This window comes from Suillus bovinus, assembly GCF_016758785.1.
Source record: "Suillus bovinus strain UH-Sbo-P2 chromosome Unknown EDB93scaffold_44, whole genome shotgun sequence".
NCBI classification, from domain to species: Eukaryota; Fungi; Basidiomycota; class Agaricomycetes; order Boletales; family Suillaceae; genus Suillus; species Suillus bovinus.
This window is the reverse complement of record NW_024542100.1, coordinates 138,429-164,076: the sequence shown is the minus strand read 5'-3', so window position 1 is coordinate 164,076 and position 25,648 is coordinate 138,429. Positions and strand designations below refer to the sequence as shown.

The 25,648-nt window shown below is 47.0% G+C and overlaps 8 protein-coding genes across 8 annotated transcripts; 3 read left to right on the top strand and 5 right to left on the bottom strand.

Annotated features, from left to right (window-relative positions):
* Positions 1 to 417: 417 nt before the first annotated feature.
* On the top strand, positions 418 to 2,787 carry EDB93DRAFT_1105442 (uncharacterized protein; the record flags this gene model as incomplete). The annotated part of the gene is made up of 9 exons (XM_041447504.1): positions 418 to 491; positions 584 to 617; positions 901 to 947; positions 997 to 1,048; positions 1,112 to 1,345; positions 1,411 to 1,793; positions 1,847 to 1,975; positions 2,029 to 2,135; positions 2,186 to 2,787. The coding sequence occupies 9 exons, from the start codon at positions 418 to 420 to the stop codon at positions 2,785 to 2,787; spliced, it is 1,662 nt and encodes a 553-aa protein (XP_041305854.1).
* A 2,679-nt stretch (positions 2,788 to 5,466) lies between these two features.
* On the bottom strand, positions 5,467 to 6,843 carry EDB93DRAFT_603659 (kinase-like domain-containing protein). The gene is made up of 6 exons (XM_041456843.1): positions 6,730 to 6,843; positions 6,486 to 6,680; positions 6,399 to 6,429; positions 6,304 to 6,341; positions 6,032 to 6,253; positions 5,467 to 5,977 (listed from the first exon to the last, which is right to left on the bottom strand). Exons 1-6 carry the CDS (start codon positions 6,745 to 6,747, stop codon positions 5,747 to 5,749), a joined length of 735 nt encoding a protein of 244 aa, XP_041305853.1. The 5' UTR covers positions 6,748 to 6,843; the 3' UTR covers positions 5,467 to 5,746.
* Positions 6,844 to 9,203: 2,360 nt separating this feature from the next.
* EDB93DRAFT_1208778 (kinase-like domain-containing protein) lies at positions 9,204 to 10,729 on the top strand (the record flags this gene model as incomplete). Its single annotated transcript, XM_041451015.1, has 8 exons — positions 9,204 to 9,483; positions 9,532 to 9,736; positions 9,788 to 9,850; positions 9,904 to 10,083; positions 10,141 to 10,171; positions 10,227 to 10,264; positions 10,311 to 10,532; positions 10,586 to 10,729. Coding segments are annotated over exons 1-8 (1,122 nt in total), but the record flags the coding sequence as incomplete, so codon positions are not given.
* Positions 10,730 to 12,380: 1,651 nt separating this feature from the next.
* Positions 12,381 to 13,456, bottom strand: EDB93DRAFT_603637 (WD40-repeat-containing domain protein). The gene is made up of 2 exons (XM_041456842.1): positions 12,638 to 13,456; positions 12,381 to 12,584 (listed from the first exon to the last, which is right to left on the bottom strand). The coding sequence occupies exons 1-2, from the start codon at positions 13,282 to 13,284 to the stop codon at positions 12,578 to 12,580; spliced, it is 654 nt and encodes a 217-aa protein (XP_041305851.1). The 5' UTR covers positions 13,285 to 13,456; the 3' UTR covers positions 12,381 to 12,577.
* Positions 13,457 to 17,061: 3,605 nt separating this feature from the next.
* EDB93DRAFT_1105438 (uncharacterized protein) lies at positions 17,062 to 17,928 on the bottom strand (the record flags this gene model as incomplete). Its single annotated transcript, XM_041447503.1, has 5 exons — positions 17,062 to 17,115; positions 17,174 to 17,224; positions 17,274 to 17,507; positions 17,694 to 17,762; positions 17,830 to 17,928. 5 exons carry the CDS (start codon positions 17,926 to 17,928, stop codon positions 17,062 to 17,064), a joined length of 507 nt encoding a protein of 168 aa, XP_041305850.1.
* Positions 17,929 to 19,178: 1,250 nt separating this feature from the next.
* On the top strand, positions 19,179 to 20,738 carry EDB93DRAFT_1157614 (uncharacterized protein). The gene is made up of 4 exons (XM_041449933.1): positions 19,179 to 19,348; positions 19,403 to 19,492; positions 19,548 to 20,301; positions 20,364 to 20,738. The coding sequence occupies exons 2-3, from the start codon at positions 19,405 to 19,407 to the stop codon at positions 20,261 to 20,263; spliced, it is 804 nt and encodes a 267-aa protein (XP_041305849.1). The 5' UTR covers positions 19,179 to 19,348; positions 19,403 to 19,404; the 3' UTR covers positions 20,264 to 20,301; positions 20,364 to 20,738.
* A 140-nt stretch (positions 20,739 to 20,878) lies between these two features.
* EDB93DRAFT_603503 (uncharacterized protein) lies at positions 20,879 to 22,044 on the bottom strand. Its single transcript, XM_041456841.1, has 2 exons — positions 21,384 to 22,044; positions 20,879 to 21,333 (listed from the first exon to the last, which is right to left on the bottom strand). Exons 1-2 carry the CDS (start codon positions 21,733 to 21,735, stop codon positions 20,993 to 20,995), a joined length of 693 nt encoding a protein of 230 aa, XP_041305848.1. The 5' UTR covers positions 21,736 to 22,044; the 3' UTR covers positions 20,879 to 20,992.
* Positions 22,045 to 22,538: 494 nt separating this feature from the next.
* EDB93DRAFT_1088797 (uncharacterized protein) lies at positions 22,539 to 24,827 on the bottom strand (the record flags this gene model as incomplete). The annotated part of the gene is made up of 10 exons (XM_041446165.1): positions 22,539 to 22,721; positions 22,767 to 22,923; positions 22,998 to 23,130; positions 23,184 to 23,535; positions 23,585 to 23,611; positions 23,666 to 24,018; positions 24,175 to 24,333; positions 24,386 to 24,528; positions 24,584 to 24,698; positions 24,749 to 24,827. 10 exons carry the CDS (start codon positions 24,825 to 24,827, stop codon positions 22,539 to 22,541), a joined length of 1,701 nt encoding a protein of 566 aa, XP_041305847.1.
* Between the last annotated feature and the right edge of the window lie 821 nt (positions 24,828 to 25,648).

Here is a 25,648-nt window from a genome sequence, read left to right as displayed (position 1 = left end):
CAACATGCTTATAGTGATACAGCCCCGGATTCATTTTTTGAACAGACTCAATTGCAAATTATGATACAGCCCCAGATTCATTATTTTTAACTCAATTGCAAATTATCAGTGGTAGCAACAATTGATAGCATTGACAAGTTGACAAGAAAGTGACATGGATATATGTAAACTAATCAAACCCAGTAGGTACGTAGGTACACATAGGTCAAACAATAAATCATTCTACTACAATAGCGCTGCTGGGAGATGATCCACCATTCTGTGTAGTGGGTGTACGTGCTAAAATGAAAAATCAGGATCAGAACTTCATGAAGAGGAAATCACTCACCAGTGGTACCAGGCTGAGATTCAGTTTTGCAAGGTTCACCATGAATTTCAGCACGGCAGACATAACACTGGTGGCGGTGGGCACGGAAAATGCAAGCAGGGCAACCATTTGTGGCAGGAGAAGGCAGTTTGGCAGCAGAGTTGAGTTTGGCAGCAGGGTTGTTGTGTGCCTGGAAGATTTCTGTGTAGATAATATGGAACATTGAGTATCAAGGAAAACAATCAAAATTTACTCACTGTCCTGGTCTCTGATCAGTTGCAGAGCAGCAGCAAGCTCGTTTATGGTGAAGGTTAGTCATTCCACCGAGGATGGAGTGCACGGCTGGATGCAGACCATACAAGTACAAGTTGAATCACTCATTTGAAAATGAATATGTGTTACTGCTAAATGGGGGTGAGGCTTTGACGTCTTGACAGCAGTAGCTTTTCATTTTGGGTTTGTCATGGTTTATATATATACGATATGAAATATAACTCCAACACGATGTACTATACAAATAAAGGAACATGATTGGTCCTTCATAGATGGCTGAACCTTATTTTGAGGCTTGACTGTATGTTTAGTTTGGTCAGCCACACCTGAACTACGTGAAAATCTTACAGCCAGAAGCAAAACAAAAGTAAGTGATGTCTAAAATCATCCCATTCAGTTGCTGAGATCAATCACAGCACTCTAAAGCCTTCTAGCCGACTAACCGGACGCAGACCAAAAAAAGACAAGGTAAGCGGTGACAGCACACCTTCAATATTAATATGCTGTCATTGATCACACTACCATTGACAGATGGTTGGATCTCACTGGACAAGCGCTGAACAAAGAGATTACCTTGAGTCTCAATTCAGCGAGTTCCTGAAACAGCAGCTTCAGGGTACTTTATTAAATTTCTGGTCTAACATTAGCATGGAGTTCTTACAGCGATGGCCTGAAATCAACGTGCTGCACCCAGACAAGTCACCTTCGGAGCTTAGTGAGGCTGAGAATATGGAACTGGGAAAGGCAGTTGAGGCGTGCAAGAAGGTTAATAACGATGAATTTGATTTTTGACTCAAAGAAACGCTCATTTCAAAAACAATTTCAAACAGCAACTTAAAAATTGGTTCAATTATAGATCTCGCAAAAGTGGTCGGTCGCAACTCAACACAATGACGAAATCAATTACCAAGATGATCGGCAACAAGGCAAAAGGAACCCGGGTCCATACTGAGGTGGAAATATTTTCCAAAATGAACTACAATGCTGCTGTACGGTCACAGATCAAGGAGAAAATCAAGTGCGGCTTGCTCGTAACTAAGAACGAGAAATTGATGGCAGTCAGGGAGTCAACAAAAGCGGCATATGAGGCCGCGCCGTTAGAAATTCAGTTATTATGGAAGGCGAAGGCTGCCGAAGAACGTGAAGCCAAGGCTTCTACTATCCTCTCCGAAGCTGCAGCAACCAGAACACCTACCAACGCGCAGTATGCAAAGTGAGTGAAATTGGTCTGTTTCTATGTCTTGCTCATACTATCATATTAATCAGGGTGCTAGAGGAGTGTATCAGCCCAATATCACAATTTTTTGATGCGGTGAGACAACTAACAGGTTGGGAGTGGACAGTCATTGGTGGAGGCCCCAATCCTTGCCTTGGAGGCATGCTTAATGTATTGAGGTATGTAGGTTCTGATATGTATATTCCCCATTCTTAATGCTAATTGTTTTTAGCTACCACACAGGCATGAATCAAGCTGGCCTTACGTGGAAGCAGGCGACTTCGAATTTCACAGACAAGCATCTCAACCCATACCTGAGCTATCTTGGGACAGTTTTTAGTATGTATTTTTCTTTCTTTTGAAGATGTATCTACTAATGAAATGTACAGCCGAGGACGACAGGAAGAAGCATGTGTTGGACTACATGCCCCCTGCGGAACAAGAAGAGAATTCCTTTGAGGGCCCGACGATGTCGGATGTGAGCACCTCATTGCAGGCGGCTCTCTCATTGCCTGCAGTGACCCCGATGAGAGTCCCCAAAAGCCTGCTGCCCTTTGACTTGCCAGGGCCCTCTTGCATCAGCTCACAAGGACTCAACGACTCATACTCTTGGGATTTTGATCCCAGCATTTTCAGCCAACCACCCTTGTCATTGTTACCTCGGCCTCAAACACCCACACTCCCTGCATTTCCATCAATGTCATTGGTACCTCCTTTGGCACCTCCTTTGCCTGATACTCCCATCACATCGTGGAGGAAGGAGTCCAAATTCTGGAATCCAATGAGTAATTTGACGCTGACAACATCTCCCACTGCGCCTTTGACAGTGCCAACGTTCAACTTTGACAGTTGTTCTTTCACCACTCCTGGCATCACACAGGAAGTTCCAGTTCCTCTCCCCATGGTAACCAGTCATCTCTCTGACGAAGTCGCCCATCCTGCTGCTACTACTGCAGTCCACGATGTTCCTCTCCCCATGGTAACCAATTGATTCCCTGATGAAGTTGTTCATCTCGCTGCTACTGCAGTCCATGATGTATCTACTCTAGCAGCACCTACCCCAGCAGCACCTACCTCAGCAGCACCTACCTCAGCAGCACCTACATCTACTCTAGCAGCACCTACCCCAGCAGCACCTACCTCAGCAGCACCTACATCTACTCTAGCAGCACCTACCCCAGCAGCACCTACCTCAGCAGCACCTACCCCAGCAGCACCTACCCCAGCAGCACCTACCTCAGCAGCACCTACCTCAGCAGCACCTACCCCAGCAGAGCCTACCCCAGCAGCACTTACCCATCCGCGACCTTCCCAACCTTCTACTAACCCATCTCCCTCAGTCAATATACCTCTCCAGAAGACAGGTCGGGTTCGCCAGGAGTCAACATGCATGGCACAAGCAAACATGATAGGCAGGAGTGCGAAGAGACTCAGGACAGGCGAGGTGGAGAACGTCACTCAAAAGAAGTATGTACTTTTATTGTCACCGTTGGACTTGGACAGTGCTAATATTATGACAGGAAATGTAAATCCAGCGCCTGAGTTGCTTGCCCATCAATATTTTGTAGCGATGCTTTCATTATATTAGTCCATACATACTGCATGTATTGTAATACCCTTTCGGGGCACCATTGACTCATTAATACACATTGATTCCTTACCTACAAATATGAGAGTATTTTCAGCGTCTGACTTAGTGAAAATTTCATGTGCACAAGTAAGTTCATTGTGAATCACATGCATAGTGCTGAACTTGTATATACATACTGAACTTGACAACATTTCATGTGCACAGCGCTGTATATGCATTTGTACATACTATGGACAGGACTTAGTGAAATTTCAAGTAGTAATGGTGAATCCTGATTCTCATTCGGTGTCACAGTGACAGACTTAGTGAGAAAAATCATATAAACATGGTATACACTACAGCGTATCTAATCTCAATCATTAGCATCAAATTAATTGGCTAGACGGATCAAGAACTGTGGAGAAGGGGGGGAAAGGCCGGGGATGAAGGCAATAAGCCTGAAAAAGCCGAGGATGGAAGCCACGAATGGAGGTAAGAACCCAGGGAGGGATGTACCTGCTAAATAGGGTGAATCAAAAGATCTGGGAAGGGGTGTACCTGTTCAAAATGAGTGAAACAAAAGATCTGAAGCATCGTGGGAAAGCATGATGCTTCAACGTAGAGACACAAAGCAGCCGGGAAGGACGTACCTGCTCAAAATTGGGTGTACCTGTCCAAAATGAGCGAAACAAAAGATCTGAAGCATCATGGGAAAGCATGATGCTTCAACACAGAGACACAAAGCAGCCAGGAAGGACATACCTGCTCAAAATGGGTGAAACAAAGCATCATGGGAGAGTGTGAAGCTTCAGCGCTGCAGTGAGAGATGCAGCAAAGAAGCCAGGAAGGCGTACCTGCCCAAATTGGGCGAAATGAGGCATCGTGGGAAAGTGTGAAGCTTCAGTGCAGAGATGCAAAGAAGCTAGGTAGGCGGCGTACCTGTTCAAAATGGGCATTGTTCCTGCATCAGGAAATTCTCACATTACTTTATTTGTCCTTAAACAGACTTAATACACTTAAGTGTCTTGTTGAAAGGTGGATCTACTTGTCCAACATTTCAACTTGAATATATTCAGAAAGGAAATGTTGAGGTATATTGATATATATGTTTTATTATGCTTCACACTAGAGAAATATGAAATATGCCAGGTAAATAATGTGAGAGAGAGCAAACAAGTTTTCAGATAAGTAGGTTAAGCTGATTAAGGAGATTAAGGAATGTGAGAATTTCCTGATGTGATGTCTGTAGCTTGATGCTTCAAGCTACAGATAAATGGGCATTGTTCCTGATGTCTGTAGCTTGATGCTTCATGAAGCATCAAGCTACAGACATCAAGGAACTAGACACATTGTGCATCAAGGTGTATGTCTTATCACATACCTTTAAGCTTCAATCTGACAGTATAGCCTGCCATATAATATGGAAATATGTCACTGTAATATGTATGTTTAATTCAGGACATATAGAATTTCGATACTGATTGATCTATACTAGGTTGGCCAATTTATGAGCCAATCAAACAATGACGAATTTAGATTCTGAGGGAAGCTCTGCTTTTCCTGCCAATGCAGCTATACTATGCACGAGCTGTTCGACCTGTGTCACAAGTGCACTGAAGCGAGATTCCACCATTGCGGCCAGCTTATCGACTCTTGAGGAAAGCAAAGTAGTCTCATCCATGTAAGCCAAAGGTTTGTTTCCTTAATCTTGACCAGCCAGTGCTTATAAGGGTGGTGATAGGTGGTGATCTGTGACCACGTTGAACGCATCACGAAAGGCACAATCACCACATAGGCCAATTGGGGAATAGAGTTCTATGATGTTTATTAAGCGTTGTGCCCTGTTAGACATATGGGAATCTGACCTGCGCAGGTACCACACAGGCTAAGAATAGCGCAGCCAAATGCGCAATAGCAATGGTGCAACAGGTGATATATCAGCGCACTGTGAGTGATATATCATTGCCTTGTGTGTTAGCTCGACGGCAGGGATATATCACGAATTTACTTCAATCACAGTAATATGATATATCATATTGACACTATAGCCTGCGCTTATAAACTGCCAGACTGGCTGTGACATTCTGACTTGGTCAGTCACGATGACTCGACTACCTGAGAGCTCTCGTCACCGTTCTGTACAGCAAGCAGTGGGGTATGAGTCAACGAGAGTCGAGTCTTTGCAAATTGAGGGCGGAACCGAATGATATTGCAATTTGCATTAACGACTTGAATGTCGCGGAGTCAGGAGGATGCGATAGTACGTAGTACCAGACTGTGTCATGATGGAATAGATACAACATGCGTTGCGACTGCAAGGACACGAGAAAATGTGGTATTCGAGATCAACTCGTTTGTATCGCTGGCAGGAACACCTAACTTAGTTTGAAAATAACCTATGTCTGTCGTATTCTGCCTTTATATAGTCCAGAACTTGATCAACCGAGGGCCGCGTCTTGATCTGTGTCGACCAACATCGTTCAATATAGCGCCAATAAATGTCAGAAATTGCAGGCTGTTCGGGTCGTTTTGACGAATTGCCTTGAGATTTGGCCACAATAACAGGAGGCTCCAACTTCATGTCGAAGTACGGGGGGCAGCCAGAGAGCACCTAACAAAATATTCAGAATCATTCATTCGCTACAGATAAGAGGGTCTCCGTTACCTGCATCATAATGCAACCAAATGAATAGATGTCGCTCGCCTTATTTGGCTCAACAACTTCGTTGGGCTTTTCAGTATCAAGCGGTATAATTTCAGGAGCAGCCCAACGAATTGCGCCTGATCTGTTAGATGCGAAGAAAGATGTCTCGTGATCTGCCAGCAGGCGCGACAGGCCAAAGTCCGCAAGGAGGGCGTTCCCGTTCTCGTCGATCAGAACATTAGGCTAAAATTTTATGAGTAACGCGGACTGACTAGTGAAAAATTGTGACATACAGGCATAAGGTCTCCGTGTATAATGTTTTTAGAATGCACTGATTCATGGTGTATCGTCCAAATGAGGTCACATAGCCACAACTAAATTCACTCACGATACTGCAGACCTGAAACAACTTGGAAGAGCTGTATTTCAACTGGTCTGAGGGTGCGCTCATAAGATATAGATAAGAAATGCTCACAAGAAGAAAGAGGCTATGTGCTTCGGGCGGTAACTGCTCACTCCATATTATATCCAGATATTCATGGAGAGAACCGTTTTCCATCCATGGACACACTAGTGCCGGGACAACTTCAAAGTCGTCCGTAGTGCCATACAGAGGCAGTATGTGCGAGTGTTCCAGCTGTTGCCAAACAAAGACTTCCTGACGTAGTTTCTGGAAAGCGATGGTAGATGCCCCATACATTGACTACACGAGAACTAACCTTGATCAATTTTTTCATGTCTTCTGACTTTCTTGATGGCACTCTGAAAGCCTTGACTGCGACGTTTCGCGGGTGTATCTATTGGGATTAAGCTAATCCTTTGAAAAAAAACTCAATTAATGAACGAACTATGATACCGTTCCGGAGGAAGGAACTTTTCAATTTGCACTTCCAGACGCTGCCGAATCCGCCACTACTGCGGGGGTAATTCTCGGTGCGTAAAATATAAGCCGTGAGATCCTCAGGTTCCTCGCAGTATTTTTTGAGGTCAACATCTCTGGAATGAAGATGTCCAGTCTCAGCTCAAAGCACTGTATGTTTTGGAGGGAATATACATACATTTTTGGGTAAGGTTGCGTTGGTGATGAACGAAGATCACCCTCGCAGTAAGGGTCTTCGCATGCTACCGAAGGTGCAAGGTCCTCGAAACTTGAAAGCGACCCAAAGGGCGAAACAATACAAGGCGATTCAGAGTCAGTGCCACTCGTCGTAAGATCCGGGACATTTTTTGATTCGTCAGAGTCATTGCCCTACAGTACACAGAATTCGGTCAATGACTGCAAGACGCCCATTGATAAGCAAGTGCTCACTGAAGTGGCACTCTGACTGATGAAGCGTGAGATAGACTGCGAGCAATTAATGCGCAGCCGTTTCATCCAGTCAGTTCCTAATCATTTGTCATCAACGTTTGATCCACCAGGTAGAAGACTACTTGCTGTCGGATTGTGAATCCTCCGCAGCTGGTCGTGACATTATGCTGGAACAGCAACGAAGAGAAGAGTGGATAGATCTTTCGAGAATGGAAAGTGTCAGGAGCTACAGCAAGTGGAGAACGAACTCATATTTATTGGATTGGGAGCATCTTGCAAATTTCACAGAAGTAAACCATGAGCATAAACTTGCCATGACATATTAGCACGAGCACTCATTTGCGAGTCTTCTGACCTGCCAGAACCTGCAATATTGGCTGTAATTCCTCCACAACACCAGGTGACCATCCACCTATTCACGGCGGCTGAGCCCAAATTAATGAATTCCCTGTGGCAGGTAATCGTAAGTTTGAAGTAGGTTTGCGGAGTTCAACTGGTAGACCCTTGTAATATCGAGTGGTCTTCCTGCAATAGTGTTGACACGAGCACTCACAATGCTGTTAACTTCACCAGAAGTTTGATAGTTTCTCGTATCACAAGAACAGCTCAGACGAAACTCCAGGGAGTACAACTCGGTGCTGTCTAGTGGCCGACCAGTGCTTCTCCGCGAACAACGTAATACCTACAGGCTAGACATGGACACTTGTCATGTACCCGGCAAGCAGGTTTAAACACCCCTCTTATGCTGTGAAGTCCGAGTCGGTCTTCGTGGATTTAAGTCTGGTAGCTGTGACATACCATACATAGTACCCGGGCCATACGAGTACGCAATAGCACTCTACTGAGGTCTGATACTCCGATGTTCGGATGTTCGCGGAACCGCCGTGACGAGCGCTGGTAAGTCAGTGGGTTTTGTGTGTGCCCTTGTCCGTCATCGATTATCGATAATATCTGATCGATCAGGTGGCCTGGCAGTGGTAAGTATCCTAAGCTTCTTCCAAGAATAGCATTCAAATACCGCAATCAATCAGGACACCAGCGTCTTTTCCAGGTCCGCACTTCGCGGCGATTGAATAGGCAGTGCACCATTCAGTAACTTCAGTTTCAACAGCAGTTACAGCTTGCCGATGAACTTGTCCCACCCTTACTACGTTCTGCCACAATCCTTCGGGAAACTTCGAGGAAAATTCTTTCAGTAAAAGTGCGTCTTTATTCCGCGAGAAGCACAGTTGATACTAGAACAGTGGTGTCTTCTCCGGTGAGTCTTTAGATACCGGTCAAAGCGCAGGTAAGCTGATCAAACCCAAGTTTGTTCTGTGTACCAAGGTTTATGACAAATCACACCTGTAGTCGGTCTGGTTTTCATAATACGTACGGAAATCAATTGCCTTCTCACTCTGCGATCAATCTTCTACAGACCTCGAGGCCGAGTCATACGCAAGAATTACCACAGAACTTTAGAACAAAGTTTGCCATCAGCATCAACACCCGATATAACTTCACAACGTACTGCCAATGCCAATAGTATCTCTTAATTGCTGAGCCAATACACCTCGTGCATGTGGATTATCCGAAGCTCGCTCACCGCTCTGGGAATTTGCCCAGCTGTATGAGACGATAGTGTGGATGTACTTACATTCAATTCCCTCCAGTTCACTGCGGCTGGGCTAACTTTGGGGGCTTGTACAGATAATCAGTGACAGGAAGTTTTTACAGCATGGTGCACATCCAACGCACACAGGTGGGGTGGTTGTGCATATCGTGATAACTGTGACTTTGTAAACTAAGGAACGCGTTTGAAATTATGCTTCACGAGGCTTCCTTGCTGCATTTATAGCATACCGTCGAAAGGTATGAATACCGTCTGCATTCAGCGTCTAACTTCTAATATCCACATCCTGGTGCTGGGTCAGTGGTCAGAAGTTATGTCTAACAATGCGTTGGACCATGCCCCGACAGCCCCTCAACAGGGCTCCGGCATTTCTGATCTGCTTGCATATTTCGGGCTAGTGGTGAAGTTACCTTTGACATTCATTCGATGGTCATACCGAGAAATAGCACCCATGGCTCTCTCGCACCCCAATCCGCAAGGCGTCGTTCCCAGTCCACTCGTCTCAAACTCATGGACTGTCCTGAGGAAAGGTCACAACACTGATGTTCCTGAGTACACATATTACTTCCTTCAGAGTTTATTGACTGAAATTTACAACAGCTCTATAAATCCATCATTTGAATCTTGCGGGTGGACACCAATCACCCCGGCCAATTTTCAGCATGATTCTGCGGCAGAATCTCAGTGCGACTCCGTTACTGATCTCACCAGGCAAATTGTTCGTCGCGAAATATACCCAACGTTGTCGGGTACGTATAGTGACGTCTGGCGATCAACGTGGTATCGTGGCAAGCAAAAACGTGATGTGAGTGCATCTTACATATTAGGATCCTCAAACTACAAATGATGTTTCAAGGTTGCGGTCAAGTCGCTGAAAATTCCATTTTCGAACGAGGATGAGAAACATAAGCACTGCCAAGTCTGTTCTTTCATTCATTCGTACCCAAGAAAACCTGCTTACGGATGACTCAGAAACTGATGGGTAAAATATCATCTTGGGCGCGATTACTTCACAAAAACGTTCTGCCAATATATGGAATTGCACACGATTTTGGGCACTTTCCGTCATTGGTGACACCATGGGTGAACGAGGGATCGTTGAATGACTACATTGCTAGTCATCATTTGTCACTAGGGTGCAAGTTGGATCTCGTAAGTAGCCTTTTGGTCGGAAATAATATTTCTCACTCTGCATCTGTGCGGCCTTAGGCCAAACAGGTAGTAGCTGGCCTTGGCTATTGTTAGTGTTTTTTCTCAGTTGTTGTGACAATGGCTTTCATTGATTTCAAATGTAGTGCACGCTCATTCTATTGTGCATGGAGATATCTCTGGAGTAAGATCGCTGTCCCTAGAAGTATTGTTCGCTAATACTCGTCTAGCTCAATATCCTGGTGGACTATGAGGGTAGAGCGCAATTATGCGACTTCGGAGTCATGCCATTGCTCGCGGAAATCCCAACTTTGGCACAGCCATCTGGAGGCATCCGCTCAGCTGTGCGATGGACTGACCCTCAGTTATTCGAGGCGCAGAAAGGCGAAATCAATCCATACGTCCCAACGAAGCAGACCGACATCTATTCAATAGGTAGTATCATTCTACAGGTATGGTACATCATCTCCTCGTAGCATCTCCCGCTTACCATTTTGCGACTTAGTTGCTCACAGGAATGATACCTTATCACGATATCAAGGATAACATTCGTGTCCTTGTATTATCTTCGAGAGGCGTAAAGCCCAAACGTCCTCAGGAAACGTTTGTCACTAATTTACAGTGGAGTTTTATTCAAAGATGTTGGTCTCCTACCAGTCGTCTAACTATCGAGGAAATAGAAGAATTTCTCGAGTCTGAACTACGGATGGCAGGTTTGTCTTAGCGCATTTGATTCCCAGTACGTACATCTGCACGCTCACAACACGTTCACAAACAGAATATCTCGTACAGGCTGTGATTTGTTGTGTTGTTAGTTTTTTTTGGTATTTGATGAACTTAGGGATTTCACTACGTTGCTCCATGTCTTGTCTTGCTAGCGGTCGCCAGAACACTGTTTGTTTCATCTGATCTTTTGGTCGTGTGCGAACGAAATCGCCTGGGGTTCAATGGAATATCGGTGAGTGCTACGAGATTTATAATAGCTTGCGGGCCCTACGGTGCGAGGGTAAAGACGTGGAAAGAAGTTTCATGGATTAATAAATTTAGTATCGTCCAGCATGCATCACCGGCTAGTGAACGTTTGAACGCCGACTCGGAAGGTGCGCTGCCATCCAGAATACGTCACGGACCTACTGAGTTAAGACGGTAAATACCAGGCTTGAGAAGAAGACGTAAGATTGAGAATCGAGTAAGACCACGTTCCCCCTCCCTAAAATGACAAATACCCGGTGTTCGACGTTCAAAGGTAGAGGTCATTGTACAAATGGAAAAAAAAAAATCAACTGGACGTCTTTAGAATCGTATGATGTAACGAATTTTATTTCAGATGGTGAAGAGACAGGTTGAGTGACGAGTGGAGGAGGGTGTTGACGGAAGCATGGTGTATCATCATATGCATGAGGCAAGCGCAAGCGAACGATCAACACGGGTTTATCGGATATTCACACCATACCTATTTCCCTTATCACCCAGTGCAAGTACTATCCACAGGAAGCATCAGTTTCCGCGGTATATTGATATAGAACTTCTCTCTCTGCCCACGTAGGGGTTTATCTGCTGAGTCGCTTGGTAGTTACGTAATTTTGCTCAGCTTCGGCTGTCACTTGGCTCAAATGACTCTTTCACCCAAGCCTGGATTTATGGAATTCCCCTTCTTCGAACCTCACGTTATTTTATCGTGTCACGATTCAATGATGAGCCGGGCCATCTAGTAGCGTCTTGCAAGAATTGACCTTGACCATGGAATATGTCACCACCACTCAAACGATCCACTTATCGCAGAGTCCCCATAGAAATTACAATTGAATGTAGACGAGCCCGAAGCTACTCCCAACTGCTTCTTCCAGTCATCCAGTCATCCCCTTTTCCCAACCCAACCGGTTATCTTGCAAGGAGGACAGGCCCATTGCAGTGGTACTAGGATAATTTGGTACGTCTGTGCCAAGAATGACTTCTTCATGAAAAGTCGCCTCTGATTATTGCTTTCTGCATTGCACTTCCCTGGTGAAGCTCGTTCATTTTCGTCGTTATTCAAGTTCTTCCACGCCTCACATTCCAATATCCTTGCACCCGTCATTCTCATCATTTTTGTCACCATACACATATTGTACTGTACGCAATCAGCCACATTGATCCAGTTCTCTCAACATTCAAATCCTTGTGCAACCAAAGCCAGATGAACCTGCAATATCCAAACACTTCCCCGCTGCCACCACCATATTCTTTAGTTTCTTCACTCCAACATTGTGAGGCGGCGGCCTCGAACACACTTTCGCTCGACCGCATATCTGAGCACGTTTGCTGCCCTACCATTATTCTAGGTGGCTCTGAAAAATCTGTCACCCAGTTAAAACGTCGTTCGCTCAGAGGTACTACCACAAACTCGAATCCAATGCTACGGTATAATATACAATGGATTAACTGCACAGTCCATATCGTACTCCTTGAATTGTTTCAGTCTGCAAATCAATTTACCAGAACGAGATCAGAGCTACGATCAAGAGCTACAAGGATCAAATTAATTAACTGTAAGCAACAGAAAACACTGCAGACTCACTCCTCATAGCAGCGCTGCCAGCGTGTCCCATGGGCCATGCTACTCAAATCAAGCTCAACACCACCTCTGGGTAACACCAATGCAGTTTCAGGATTATATCTAAATTCATCTCTTGAAGCGGGTGGTACCCAGAATAAGAGCCGACCATTGGGTCCCGTCATCCATCCATCGTCTCCAAGAAAATCAAACGTCGATCTGTGGTCATCATGGGGGGCACCCTCAAGTAGTTCAGTAGTGTCGCGCAGGGCATGAGTCGAGTTGGATGAGAAGCAAATGAAGTCATCGTTAGCAGTGTTGGGTGTGCGGATGGCCGCTGTGGGATGTGGGATGCAACTGCCGTGCGGGGAGGATGTTGAACAATCTTCTTCGGCACGGTCCTGCAATGACTTCGCAACCATTGCATACCAGACACGAACAGTCCCATCCCATGAGCAAGAAATGATGCGAGTGCCATCTGGCGAGAACAAGACGGATCTGACCCAGGCAATGTGCCCCAGCAATGGGCAACCAATTGGCTGCCCCGTCCCTACATCCCACAGCCGGATCCTTCTATCGCTCGAACCGGAAGCAATGCGAGTCCCATCTGGTGAGAACGATACTGAGTAGACCGATCCAGTGTGCCCCTTCAAGGGCTCACCAACTGGCATTCCCGTTCTTGCATCCCACAGCCTGACAGTCCTATCACCGGAACCAGAAACGATGCGAGTACCATCCGGTGAGAAGGAGACTGAATAAACATAATTAGTGTGCCCCAGCAATGGGCAACCAATTGGCTGCCCCGTTCCTGCATCCCACAGCCGGATTGTTTTATCGCTTGAACCAGAAACGATGCGAGTCCCATCCGGCGAAAATGAGACAGATGTAACTTCTGCAGCGTGGCCAAGCAAGGGCTGACCGACTGGCTGACCCGTTCCTGCATCCCACAGCCGGATGGTTTTATCATCCGAACATGACACGATGCGACTTCCCTCCGGCGAGAACGAGACTGACCTCACCCAATCAGTGTGCTCCTCCAAGGGCTCATAGATAGGCTTCCCCGTCGCCAAATCCCACACCCGGACAGTCTTATCTGCAGAACCAGTTGTGATGCGGGTCCCATCCGGAGAGAACGAGACTGAGTAAACTCTTGCCGTGTGCCCCAGCAAAGGCTCCCCGACTGACTGCCCTGTCGCTGAATCCAACAGCTGGACAGTGCCATCCTCAGAACCAGTCGCGAAGTGGGTCCCATTTGGCGATAGCGAGACTGAGGTAATCGAATTGGTGTGCCCTTGCAAGGGCTGATCAACTGGCTGCCCCGTAGCTGCATCCCACAGTCGGATGGTGTGATCCGCAGAACCACTCGCAATGCGAGTCCCATCCGGAGAGAACGAGACTGATATGACCCAATCAGTGTGCCCCAGCAAGGGCTCACCGACTGGCTGCCCTGTTGCAGCATCCCACAGACGAACGGTTTGATCATCCGAACCTGTCACGATGCAGCTCCCATCCGGCGAGAACGAAACTGAACGAACATCATCAGTGTGCCCCTCCGAGGGCTCGCAGACAGGCTTCCCCGTCGCCACATCCCACAGCCGAACAGTCCCATCGTCCGAACCAGATACGATACGAGTCCCATCCGGAGAGAACGAAACTGAGTTAACGCAATCAGTGTGTCCCAGAAAGGGCTCACCAGCCAGTTGCCCTGTTGCAGCTTCCCACAGCCGGACAGTCTTGTCGTCTGAACCAGAAACGATGCGAGTTCCATCCCGCGAGAACGACACTGAGTTGACCGAACGAGTGTGCCCCTGTAAGGGTTCACCAACTGGCTGCCGCGTTGCTGCATCCCACAGTCGAATAGTGTTATCTACCGAACATGTCGCGATGCGAGTTCCGTTCGGCGAGAATGCGACTGAGTAAACCGACGAAGTATGCCCCAATAAGGGTTCACCAATGGGCTGACATGTTGCTACATCCCACAGCCGGACAGTTTCATCGTATGAGCCAGACACAATGCATGTCCCATCGGGCGAAAACGACACTGAGCTAACTAAGCGAGTGTGCCCCAGCAAGGGCTCGCCTACTGGCTTCCCCGTTACTGCATCCCAGAGTCGCACAGTACGATCATCCGATCCAGTCGCAATGCGAGTCCCATCCGGCGAGAACGAGACTGAGTTAACCTCATCAGTGTGCCCACTGATCACAGTCTGAACAGCCGTCCAGTTGATATCATGTCCGGATGCCACACGAAGAGAGTCAGGAAACCGCGCAGAAAACGTTTTGGATGGCGCAGACTTGACGGGCGAGAATGGCAGTGCTGACACATAGAGGTGAGGTGTGCTGTGCAAGATCATGCCGCCAAAGACTTGAATAAATCTCTGCACGTCCATTGCAGCGGACGAGGCATCTTCATAGCCGGTCTGACCCTGTGATTATAATTTAGCATTGTTTAGCATGTTATTCAACGTCCAATAACCTCACCTTCAACCACTTGGCAATAAGCGGAAGTACGGGGACTGCCTTGCTCAGCGCATTGATAAGGCAGAGCACCTCCAGCCAGAAGAACAGTCGTTCATGGGCGAAAAATAATTTAATTTCTTTGGCGAGATCCGGATCAAAGTCAGTTGCTTGTACGTGGACAGGCCAGAATCGGCAGGCATAGGATAGATGTGAGGATATGCATTTTTTAACTCGTTCTCGCAGCCCGGGATTTTTGGAGTTGGGGAGATAAGACGATTTTAGATCGCAGATATTGAATGAAAGTCCATGTTCCATCACTCGAAGTGATGCGACAGCAAGGTCTCGCTGTACCTTCGACACATCGACGAAGAACTCTCCGCTGCATTCACGGTCTGTGAGGAAATCGCGGAAGGAGGCATGAAGGGGTCGGATGGGGGTGGACGAGTCGGTGGTGCCGCTGAGGAGGGGTCCCAGTCCTTTTACTACGACTTCCACTTCATAACGGTCACGTTTCTCTGGAAAGTGGCGCCTCATGGCGTTCAGAGAAACCAAAGGGATGGGTTCAGCTGTACCCAGTATTTGACCCATCACGGAGTGAAAGTTTGCAAGCGCCGTTGAGCACAGTTTCTGTGGATGCTGGAAACTCGTAGACTTATCCTTGGGCATGATCTGCGTCAAGATGAGGTGATACATTTCGTACAACAGCATGCTTCTCTCGGCAGGATCCCGCGACACAACAGTGTCGAAGCAAGCGATTGGTGATGATCCAAGAATGGGCTCTTTGATGTATCTGCAGGCAAGACGCGCCCACTCAAAAAGTCCATCAGCTTTTTCAGCAAGGGTTTGAAATTCTCTGTCCCCAAAATCTCCGAGCCCTTCCAATTCCTTCGATACGTAAGTGCGGATGTCGCGCTCTGCGGTGGCTGATGAAATGTCGTCCATGGACATCCGTCGAATATGCGGAGCGCCCGAGAGCTCAGCTTCGATGTCGCGAAGCGGGCGAGAAGTGACGATGATCCGGAAGTTGGCTGGGAGTTCGGTGATTCGTTGCGCACCTAGCTTCCCCGCAAGAATGCGGAGGATGCGAAGCCGTGTCTCGGCCCCGCCGCTCTCGTCCAGTGCATCTATCACAATGACCACAGGTCTTACGATTGACCCTGAGAGCTTCCCCAGTGGTTTCATGAAGAGCTTCTCCCACTGTTGAATAACATCCACTGTAGTCTTCAACGAGCTTGCATCTTTAACTACCTCAGCCAATGCTTGTCGCATCTCCGGGTCACGGTCCGCCAGGTCGCGCGCGATTGTAGAAAAAATCTTTTCATGACGGCGGTCGGCATCTCGCTGGCGATCGAAGCAATAACATGAACCGAGCCCTCCCACATCGTTGAACCAGTTAGCGATTGTGTGGGCGATGGCCGACTTGCCCTTGCCTGCAGGGCCGGATAACCAGAGCACACGCTGAACGTTGTCTCCGGCGCTGTTGATCCAGTCCATGATCTCGGAGATCATTTCTGTGCGCGTCCCTGGTAGGCATTGCTTGCCAGTATCTAGTCCCGCACCTTCCGCATATGTCATGCCGCCAAAGTCCAATGTCTCGCCTGTAGACGCATGAATTGATGACGAGTCAGAAGCACGTACAATTCTTACCTGTACGATGGACGAATATCTCTACATCGCGAGTAACTTGGTCCCGGAAGCTTTGCATGAGCAGCGTCTAACACGTCGATGTACCGTTGAGTCGTACTTCCTGCTTCTGAGAAAACATTTTTCCCGAGTCTCGTCCCTATAGAGATAGTAGAGTGGTCATAATGAGCGCACGAGTAGAGCATAAAAAGTCGTAGAATCCTTACAGAATTTTTTGGTCGAGGAGTAATCTTTGATGAACTGGGAGCACTCGAGAGTCTGTTGAACTATCAGTCCGACGACGCCCTGCATCGACGGAATTTGGCCAAGAGTCTTGTCCTGCATCATGAAATTGTAGACTTGACCTAACTTCTCCAGAAGCCGGAGTATCCCTTGGTCTCGATCTGCTTGAGTAAGAACTACCTGTATGCATGACGGCTGAGCAGGAGATAAGACTCGGAGTGAAACAATACATACTTTGGATGCAGAAGACAGCAGGCCCAGTACCACCTTTGCGTAAGGATGTACCTATGCAAAATGATTAGTTCGGTTCCAAAAGAGAGGAATGCGCCCATACATCCGCGAGCTCTCTGATGACACTGTCGAATATCTTGAGAGGTCGAAGATATGTGTCCCCTAAATTACATGCATCCTCGAGATCCGTTGGTGCATTTTGTGCGGTTGAAACTGCAGACGTCACGGGTCCCGACAGTAAATTCATGCTTCTAGCAGCTTCGTTGGCCTCTCGAAGTGCCGATTGATGATCGGAGCCTGTTTCGGCACGAGGAGGAGCATCCTGAACATGCGTGGCCTACAGAATTTAGAGAGGGTGTATATAAACTAAAAGGTGACCTGCCTCGATATTCGGAATCGATGAGGCACCTGCACGATCGACGATCGGGAGACCAGGGTCGTGGCTGCGTGAATCAGTCAAGTTCGAGCACTTGTGTACAATATCAGCCCTATCTCGGTAGACTTAGTATTGATTTTGACTCACAGAAATCTTTTTGATGACACCTTCGGTAACCTTCCCCAGAAACCGACAGATTTTGCCACGGGGTCGGCCCTAGACAAGTGATGCATCGACGAGAGTCAGCGATTCGAGCGCAAGTTGATAACCATCAGCCACGCACCGGGCGCTCAGCGGCAGCGTTTGTTTCGTTGGATGTCTCGATATCTGGGAGAGGAACTGACATCAAGTCCCTCCGAGTCAATTGATTTTCGTTGTTCATAGTGAATAATGATCACCGTAAGCGAAGTGGAGTGCGACAAGAAGTTGAAGCAAGCGTGGGTCCCATCAATCAATGTTTACTGCTGTGTTGACTTCAGGCGCTAAGCATTGGGTGGGCGCCAGGAAACTCCGGGAAACGCAAGGAAGTCGAAGGAACGACTTCAAAATTTGTAGTAGTAGTAATAGTCACGGAAGTCGACTCACGGACCAGTGTTCGAGGTCAAGAACATATTTAACGACGTCAGAACTGAGTCGATTTGAATGGGCTGTGTATCCAAGTGACGCAAGTAAATATTTGCTGCAACTTGAACCAACGCAGATTGGTGACCGGTGAAGCTTTGAAGGACCAGGCAACAGTTGTTTTATTCAGTTTCTTAAGTCAGGTGAAGAATAAAGTTACGCATGCGTTGGAAGTAATAAATTTACATTATGTAAGATGCAGAAGAAGCTGCCAGTGGTTGAAGAACACACGAAGGAAGGTCGAAGTCACTCACGCCGTAACGCCTCACTGTAATTTATCAGAGTGCTCCTACTACTGGAAGATATCATTCATCTCGACGGACTCTATCGAATTCAAAACGCGCGAAAGTTACGGCCCTGCCTTCTGTTCTACCAATTTTATGGTAATCTTCAAATTTGTACATCACTGCATATCAGCACCTGAACTTCTTTGTTCCTCTGTATCTTTGATTGTCAAAGTCGCAGAGACAACTGACGACTATGTAACAGATTCGATCATGATGAGCAAATATTGTCCCGTCTCTGAATTACTTCGTTAGGTCTGCGTTGTTGGCATATCCTATGACTGATACCATGGGCACGAGGCACCATGGAACATACACTATCACTCGTTGCATTCTGAAACCGAGCTCACAAAACACGTCCTCAATGCTTTTAATGCATGTATCGCATTTTAACTATCTTTGCGTCGTAATTATAAAGTACACCTAACGTGATTTATGAACTCATTCTTTCTTCTTGCAGCATCACAGATAAATGAACCTACTAATACTTAGCGTCACCAACCTTCGAGTTCGAACATTACCAGAATGCATGTCATATCCTAACGTTGGGCTTTTTCACCGAGTACCGTCTTCAACAAGACATGGAAGTTCTGGAACTTGAAGTTCGTACCATGCCTATTCGTGACATCACCTAACTTTATCATGCAGCACTAGGGATGCCTTACGAACCCGTGATGAGTCCTTTATGCCGCTGCAGTATCAGGCCGCTGTGTTGTCCCGTTAGGACCTAGTCGAAGCAATTGTTACAGCAAGAGAAGGAACTTGAAGCTCATACCAGTCATCAGACACGGAACTGAAATGACAACGTAGAAGAAAACCTTCTGACTGCTCGGAACCATGATTCTCGTCACAATATTCTGACCTGTACTCTTACGACACGTCCGTATGTGGTCGAAGGTATAAAGACTTCGCGACTCTCTGACATCTGGTAATCATTCCTCTCGATTACAGTCATGCAGCTCTCACTTGTTTTCAATACACTCCTTTCCTTTATCGTTATTGCGGCAGCATATCCCACACCATCGGGGATGAAACTTTCTTGTAAGTACTTATACCTCACTATAGTTGATGAGTGTGGAATTGATATGCAATGCAGCTTTGGCTAAGCGCGAGGGGCTTGGATCTAACCTTGTTGGTTCTTTGGACACTAGGTTCCCCAACGATGTTAGTCAACCTAGCATGCCCAGCGGCCCTCTAAATAGCGACGTTGACCACATGAACACTCGGGCTCCTAACGACGTTAGTCAACCTAGCGTGCCCAGCGGCCCTCTTAATAGCGACATTAGCTACTTGAACACTCGGGCCCCAGACAATAGTCACTCTAGCAATCCTTCCAACGTTCCCACCACCCCTTCCACCACCCCTTCCACCACTTCTGGTAGCTCTAACGACACCAGTCACACGAGTCACTCCAGCAACACTGCTAATAGTGATGCTGAATACTTGAACACTCGGGCTCCCGGCGATGATGATAGTCACTCGAGCAACTCTGCCAATGACGACGCTAAGTACTTGAGCGTTCGGGCCCCCGACGACAACACTAGTCACTCTAGCAACTCTGCCAATGACGACGCTAAGTACTTGAGCGTTCGGGCCCCCGACGATAACACTAGTCACTCTAGCAATACTGCCAGTAGCGACGCTAGGTACTTGAGCGTTCGGGCCCCCGACGACACCACTAGTCACTCCAGCAATACTGCCAATAGCGACGCTGACTATTTGAGCGTCCGGGCCCCCGACGTTAGTAATACCAGCAACACTTCTAACACTTCCAACGGCAATGGCGATCAGAGCGATGGCGACGAGGATTAAATCGTGAATCGCGAGGAGTAACCATGTATCCAGGAGAGGTACTGTCTGCCTTCTATTTCTGTTACGGTCCCGATAGTGACTCCTTGTTTTTCGCATTTAGGACAAAAGAGGGTTCGTGACTCCCGAGGGATGATATAACGTGGTCGGCATCACGATCCATCCATCCTGTATATCTATTGTATATCCACGATACCCGTTTCTGTCCACGTCGTCATATCTCTCTGTTCTGATAAACCTCCAGTACGATATTATTTCCGCTCAGTCTTGCAAACTAAGTCTGAGATGAGCATACTTACTACCACATCTGCATATACCTACGGGGTTCCCTTTTTCTGCTTATGCGGTTGTAGTAGTTAGCCTTTCCAAACTAGAACTGAGTTCTTCTGCCGGGTATTAGAGACGGTTTACATTGCTCTATGCATTGCATGTCTCTTTTTCATGAAGCTGATGTCATATGATGAGCGTGGTTGACGTTGAGCCTTGTACGACACCATTTCGAGCTAAGTTTTTCATCGTCTTTCATGTAAAAGGACACCGCCGCTACGTGAATTGTCTACACAAGACCGCCTACACAACGCACTCGTCTGCACAATGATGAAGGCCCGAGGAAGCTACCAAACATGCCAGTATTTATTTCAGGACATATAGCATTTCGGTACCGATCAACCTATACTAGTACAAGGGAGACAACATGGATCAAATACAACACTCTGTCAATTTATGAGCCAGTCAAACAGTGGCGGATTCAGATTCAGAGGGAAGCTCTGCTTTTCCTGCCAATGCAGCTATGCTATGCACGAGCTGTTCGACCTGTGTCACAAGTGCACTAAGCCGAAGATCCAGTTCTACGAAGCGAGATTCCACCATCGCAGCCAGCTTATCGTCTCGTAAAGAAAGCGAAGTAGTCTCGTCCACATCAGCCAAGGGTTCTTCTGATGCTTCTATGCATACATCCTGAACCCGGTCTTTAATCTTGACCAGCCAGTGCTTGTAAGGGTGGTGATCTGTGACGATGTCGAACGCATCGCGAAAAGCGCAATCACCGCATAGGGCAATGGCATCATGGAGTTCTATGATAATTATTAAGCATTGTGCCCTGTTAGACATATAGAAATCTGACCTGAGCAGGTAATGCATACATAAAAAATGCCCCTCATCTTAACGCCGCATTCGGCACAGGCATGGGCATTGGCGACTGAGGCTCCAGCTATCCCCCCCAATGCTACGTCCCCATTTAGCTTCTCATCGCCTTCCAGCGAATTGACAGAGGCCAGAGAATCATCTGCTCGATTGCCTTCTATCAGATGCAGAATTTCAGGTCCATCTGATTGCGTTTGAGATTCGTCTTCTTGCGCGGTCAATAGTACTTCTTGTGGTGCTACAGCGGGCACGCAAGTGGACAAGAACTTCCTGGCATACCAACGGATTCTGTTGTAGCGACTATAAGGTAGCGACATGCGAAAAACAAGCATGTTGTGCGTTGACTTGTGGTCGGATGGGTATTTGTGATCTGGGACCGGCTGAGATTCACAATCTACACACACATCATAGTCGTCTAGGTAAGAAGATAAGATTAGTAGCCTTGCACGAAAGGGTTATCTCCATAACACCCACCGCAGTCACAGTCTACACAACGGTGAAGGACACCACTGACAAGGTAGTGACATGCATCACACTGACACCTGTCATCCGGAAAGGCAGATATTTTAATAATCTTAAGAAGACAGAGCATGGACTCACTGGAACAATTGTCCGCGCATATGAAGTTCAGCGAATGAATTCCAGCGCTCGGCGTCTGTTGATGGTAGCTCTTGGGACAGGATATAGAGCCTTTCTTTGTCGGTCGACGATAGGTAAGGCGGGATCAAATCAGCATAGCCCCACGTATTTGACAGTTCATTCATGCACCGCAAACGGATATATTCGTCCATGGTGTCTTCAGGCTGCTGAACAGGATTAAATGCGACGAATTTGACAGGCCTTCCTATCATTTTACTGTCCTCCGTCGGACTGAAGGGACCAAACTTCAACGCTGTCTCATCAATCTCCAACTCAGTGTCATCAAGCCCAAAATCATGGGCTCTCCAATATTCAGTGTCGTCTGTGGTCCGTTCTGGACTGTACCAAAAGTTGTACTGTCGCGGAATGTTAGGGAAGGAATAAATACGCTGTTGCTGTCTCCACGCACCAAGCCATGCGCATACCACGTGAATCTTGCTTTCGGATCGTTTCCCTGCTGGCGAAATGATTCTGCTCTATTGGAAGGAAAAGCGTGTCACAATTGTGGGTTTGGGAGCGCACCTGCCAGTTGTTCAACACGTAGACCCACCGCTTCTAGTATGTTGGCTATAGTTTGAGTAGCACATTCCAGCTCTCTATCCACCAGAATTACTGTACTGGCAAGTCTCATGATTTGCAAATGCCTCTTTATAACGAGGTAAAGTACCGGCAGCAAGAACTGAACAAGCATTCAGCACAGTCATTGAGTGAACAAACGACTCACATCTTCGATGCGACCGGATCCGAAAAGTTTGACGGAATCTTTGGAGTCGATTTCGTATTTCACAACGTCAAGTTTCTTCATCAATTCCTTCTCGCGAACATTGCGACATCCATCAACCAATTGCGCAAGATCTAAGTCCGAGTCCTCAGGATCCAAGCTCTGCAAGAGAACGCACAAGCCGTTTGATGCCTGTTTACATGGGTAAATGCCCACATTCAGGGTGAGAAAAACGCCAAACCATGGATGATATATGAATCCAAGTACAAGCCGACACACGTCCTGTTTACTGGAAGTACATCTTCCTGTGCATAAACCATGCTGTTCAACACCTGTTCGATTCGTGCGTGGTAATAGTGGCTATCCACTCTCCAACCTTTGCTCATATCAACACTCCAAGTTCGATCTGACGACAATGACTTAAATCCTCACCTGCAGCACAGTATGCAAGTCCTTGAGCTAGACTCCAGCCCGAAGGTATCGCGGAAGTAAAGGCGTTAACTTCCCTTATGCTGACCAAGCCGTTTGCATCGTCGTCGAAGCCGTCGGATAAACTTGGAATGTAGAAAACTGACAGATATCTCAAGCACCACTCGTCTGCAGGGTCGATTGGAGGAGGCTTAATGACGTATTTGTCATCATCTTTTGAAAGAGCTTCTTTTTCGGGGTCGGAGAGGGCAGTAGCATCTTGATATAGGTAGGAGAAACCCTGCATGTAATAGTCATGGAGTTCCGCGATGAAGTACAATGTTTTAACACTTGTTGTCCATTTCTTGATGACGATAAGTATGCACTTCGATCACGCCTGCACAAAGACATACCATCTCTTTCCAGATATATTGGAGGTGCTGATGAGATTGACCGAGTCAGCGATGTATAAGGTTGAGTTTCATAATCCTTACCAGATCCTTGACCCGTAAAAATATGTTATTGAAGGCCCATATAATGCGTTTTTCAGCATCCGTGATAGCGCCTCTGATGCAATCTGTCTGTGTATCAAGTTTGAACGTGAAGAGCGCGCGATTTTCGTCGAGTAAGCTGCTTAAAGGAGTGCGCAGATCGTGAAGCAGCGAGGCTTCAAGGCGGTACCGCCCCGCGACCGATCCGCTTGCTGATGGGGTTTGTGAAAGAGGCTTGACGATCGATTGGGATGCAGTGAGTGACAGCGTCGAATTCTGTGTTGCAGCTTTAGATGGAGCATCATCAGAGTATGCTTGATTCTGTGGACGTTCTTCCTGTAGCTTGGCTATTTTCACTAGCTCTGCTAATTTGTCCTCGCTTTCGAAACGTAAATCCATTCCACCGCGCAGGACCACTTCTTTTGCAAATCTCCTTTCGCGTTCACTTTCAAAAGATCGATCCATTTCACCGCGAATTTGCTCTCCTTTCGCGATCTTCGCTTCCCGTTCACATAGCGTCTTGGTGAGTTCCTCCAGCTTTTTGATCACGATGTCGACTCCCAACGCCGTCCTGATAGCCAAGGCGTCTCGGAGCTCCTGCATACGATGGGCAAATTTTCCGCTAATCGTGAGGAACTCACTCGCCCAGTGGGATGATCTGAAGAATTTCACTGGGAATGCGGTTCTCAAACCGAAACATCCAAGAGTTCAGGGTAAACTAACCTATGAACTTCAACTTGTAGTATTTGTCAATGGCATTTCCGCAAGTCTCGACATCCGCCTTGATGTGGTCCAAGATACTATCCAGTCGACCCCGAATTCTGCCGCGAGGTCCTACAATGTCAGGATCTTTAGTGTCCTTAAGTCTATCAACAAACCGAATCAGTGAAAGGTGTATTGGATGGGCATCAACCGACGAACTGAAGAAGAATGTTCATCATATCAAATGCCTTTACGAGCATCAAACCAACTGTATGATCATTTTCTCTTCGCGTCAGTTCAAGATTCACCACAGCCTTGAAAGCGATTATAGCCACTGCAAGTTATCTTAATTGAGGTGGTAATATCGACGAGGTGAGTACTCACCACTAACAAACGGGTGGATCTGTCGCAGATCATCCAGGGCGTCCATCACCTTCTTTGCCTCTCCATAAAAGCCGCCCATATTCTTCTTCATGAGGTCCGCAACCATCTGGTCAGCTGCAAACTGCTGGATGACTGTAGCATTTTGATCGTACGATGTGGGCGCTGATCCAACTTTTTGAGTGGTCTGGACAACCAAGTCCTCTATGTGAGGACACGATAATATGAATACTAAGTGGCTGGTGGAGTGACAACGACGAACCTGTCCGGTCCACATTATTGAGCTTTCTAGCTGACATCGATTTTGAACTTGTTATGGCATTATCCAATGCCTTCTGCGCCTGTTCCATGGTAGTGTCGGACGCCACTTGCTCTTGATAGACCACGGAGGTTGTGCAGAAAAGAATGAGGTTGTTGAGTAACAAGTTGATCAAAAGTAGACGATCAATGAACGAGCTTACGGGTCGGTTTATATGAGCAGAATTTGACGCTTGTAAGCGCCGAATCGCGTGCTCCATCAAAGATAAGCCTTGTTCTGCATTATCAGCGAGTGGCTAGACGTCAGATGTCTGACACTTTGACACACACAGCACTGAATTACGGAGTCAGGCAGATCGCAACCATACTCCCCTCATCGTCATCTACGACGGCTGGGCAAAGTTGTGGCAATTAAGGAGGGGGGGAAATTCAGTCCGTAGAATGACCGTGACGGAGGCGACATTATGAAAGCTATACCATCAGCATACCCTGAAAAATTGACTCCCCGTACAGAAACTGACTAGAATCTAAATTTGATCGAGCGCTAGCGCTTGGGCAAGCGCTTTGGGCTTCATAGAAATCACCGAGTCTCCCTATGTTGGGCATGTTTTGTCATTTGCATCCTATATGTGGTTGGTGTGACGC

Bases quoted from the DNA above. Each gene is read 5' to 3' on its own strand.
- EDB93DRAFT_603659 (XM_041456843.1), bottom strand. The intron at 6,430-6,485 runs GTGAGCATTTCT...GTTGAAATACAG, and splicing joins CACATAGCCTCTTTCTTCTT to CTCTTCCAAGTTGTTTCAGG. The intron at 6,342-6,398 runs GTGAGTGAATTT...ACCATGAATCAG, and splicing joins TGTTTCAGGTCTGCAGTATC to TGCATTCTAAAAACATTATA.
- EDB93DRAFT_603637 (XM_041456842.1), bottom strand. From the start codon at position 13,284: ATGCCAGTTGGTGAGCCCTTGAAGGGGCACACTGGATCGGTCTACTCA.
- EDB93DRAFT_1157614 (XM_041449933.1), top strand. From the start codon at position 19,405: ATGCAGCTCTCACTTGTTTTCAATACACTCCTTTCCTTTATCGTTATT. The intron at 19,493-19,547 runs GTAAGTACTTAT...TATGCAATGCAG, and splicing joins ATCGGGGATGAAACTTTCTT to CTTTGGCTAAGCGCGAGGGG.
- EDB93DRAFT_603503 (XM_041456841.1), bottom strand. From the start codon at position 21,735: ATGCTTGTTTTTCGCATGTCGCTACCTTATAGTCGCTACAACAGAATC. The intron at 21,334-21,383 runs GTCAGATTTCTA...TAATTATCATAG, and splicing joins TGTATGCATTACCTGCTCAG to AACTCCATGATGCCATTGCC.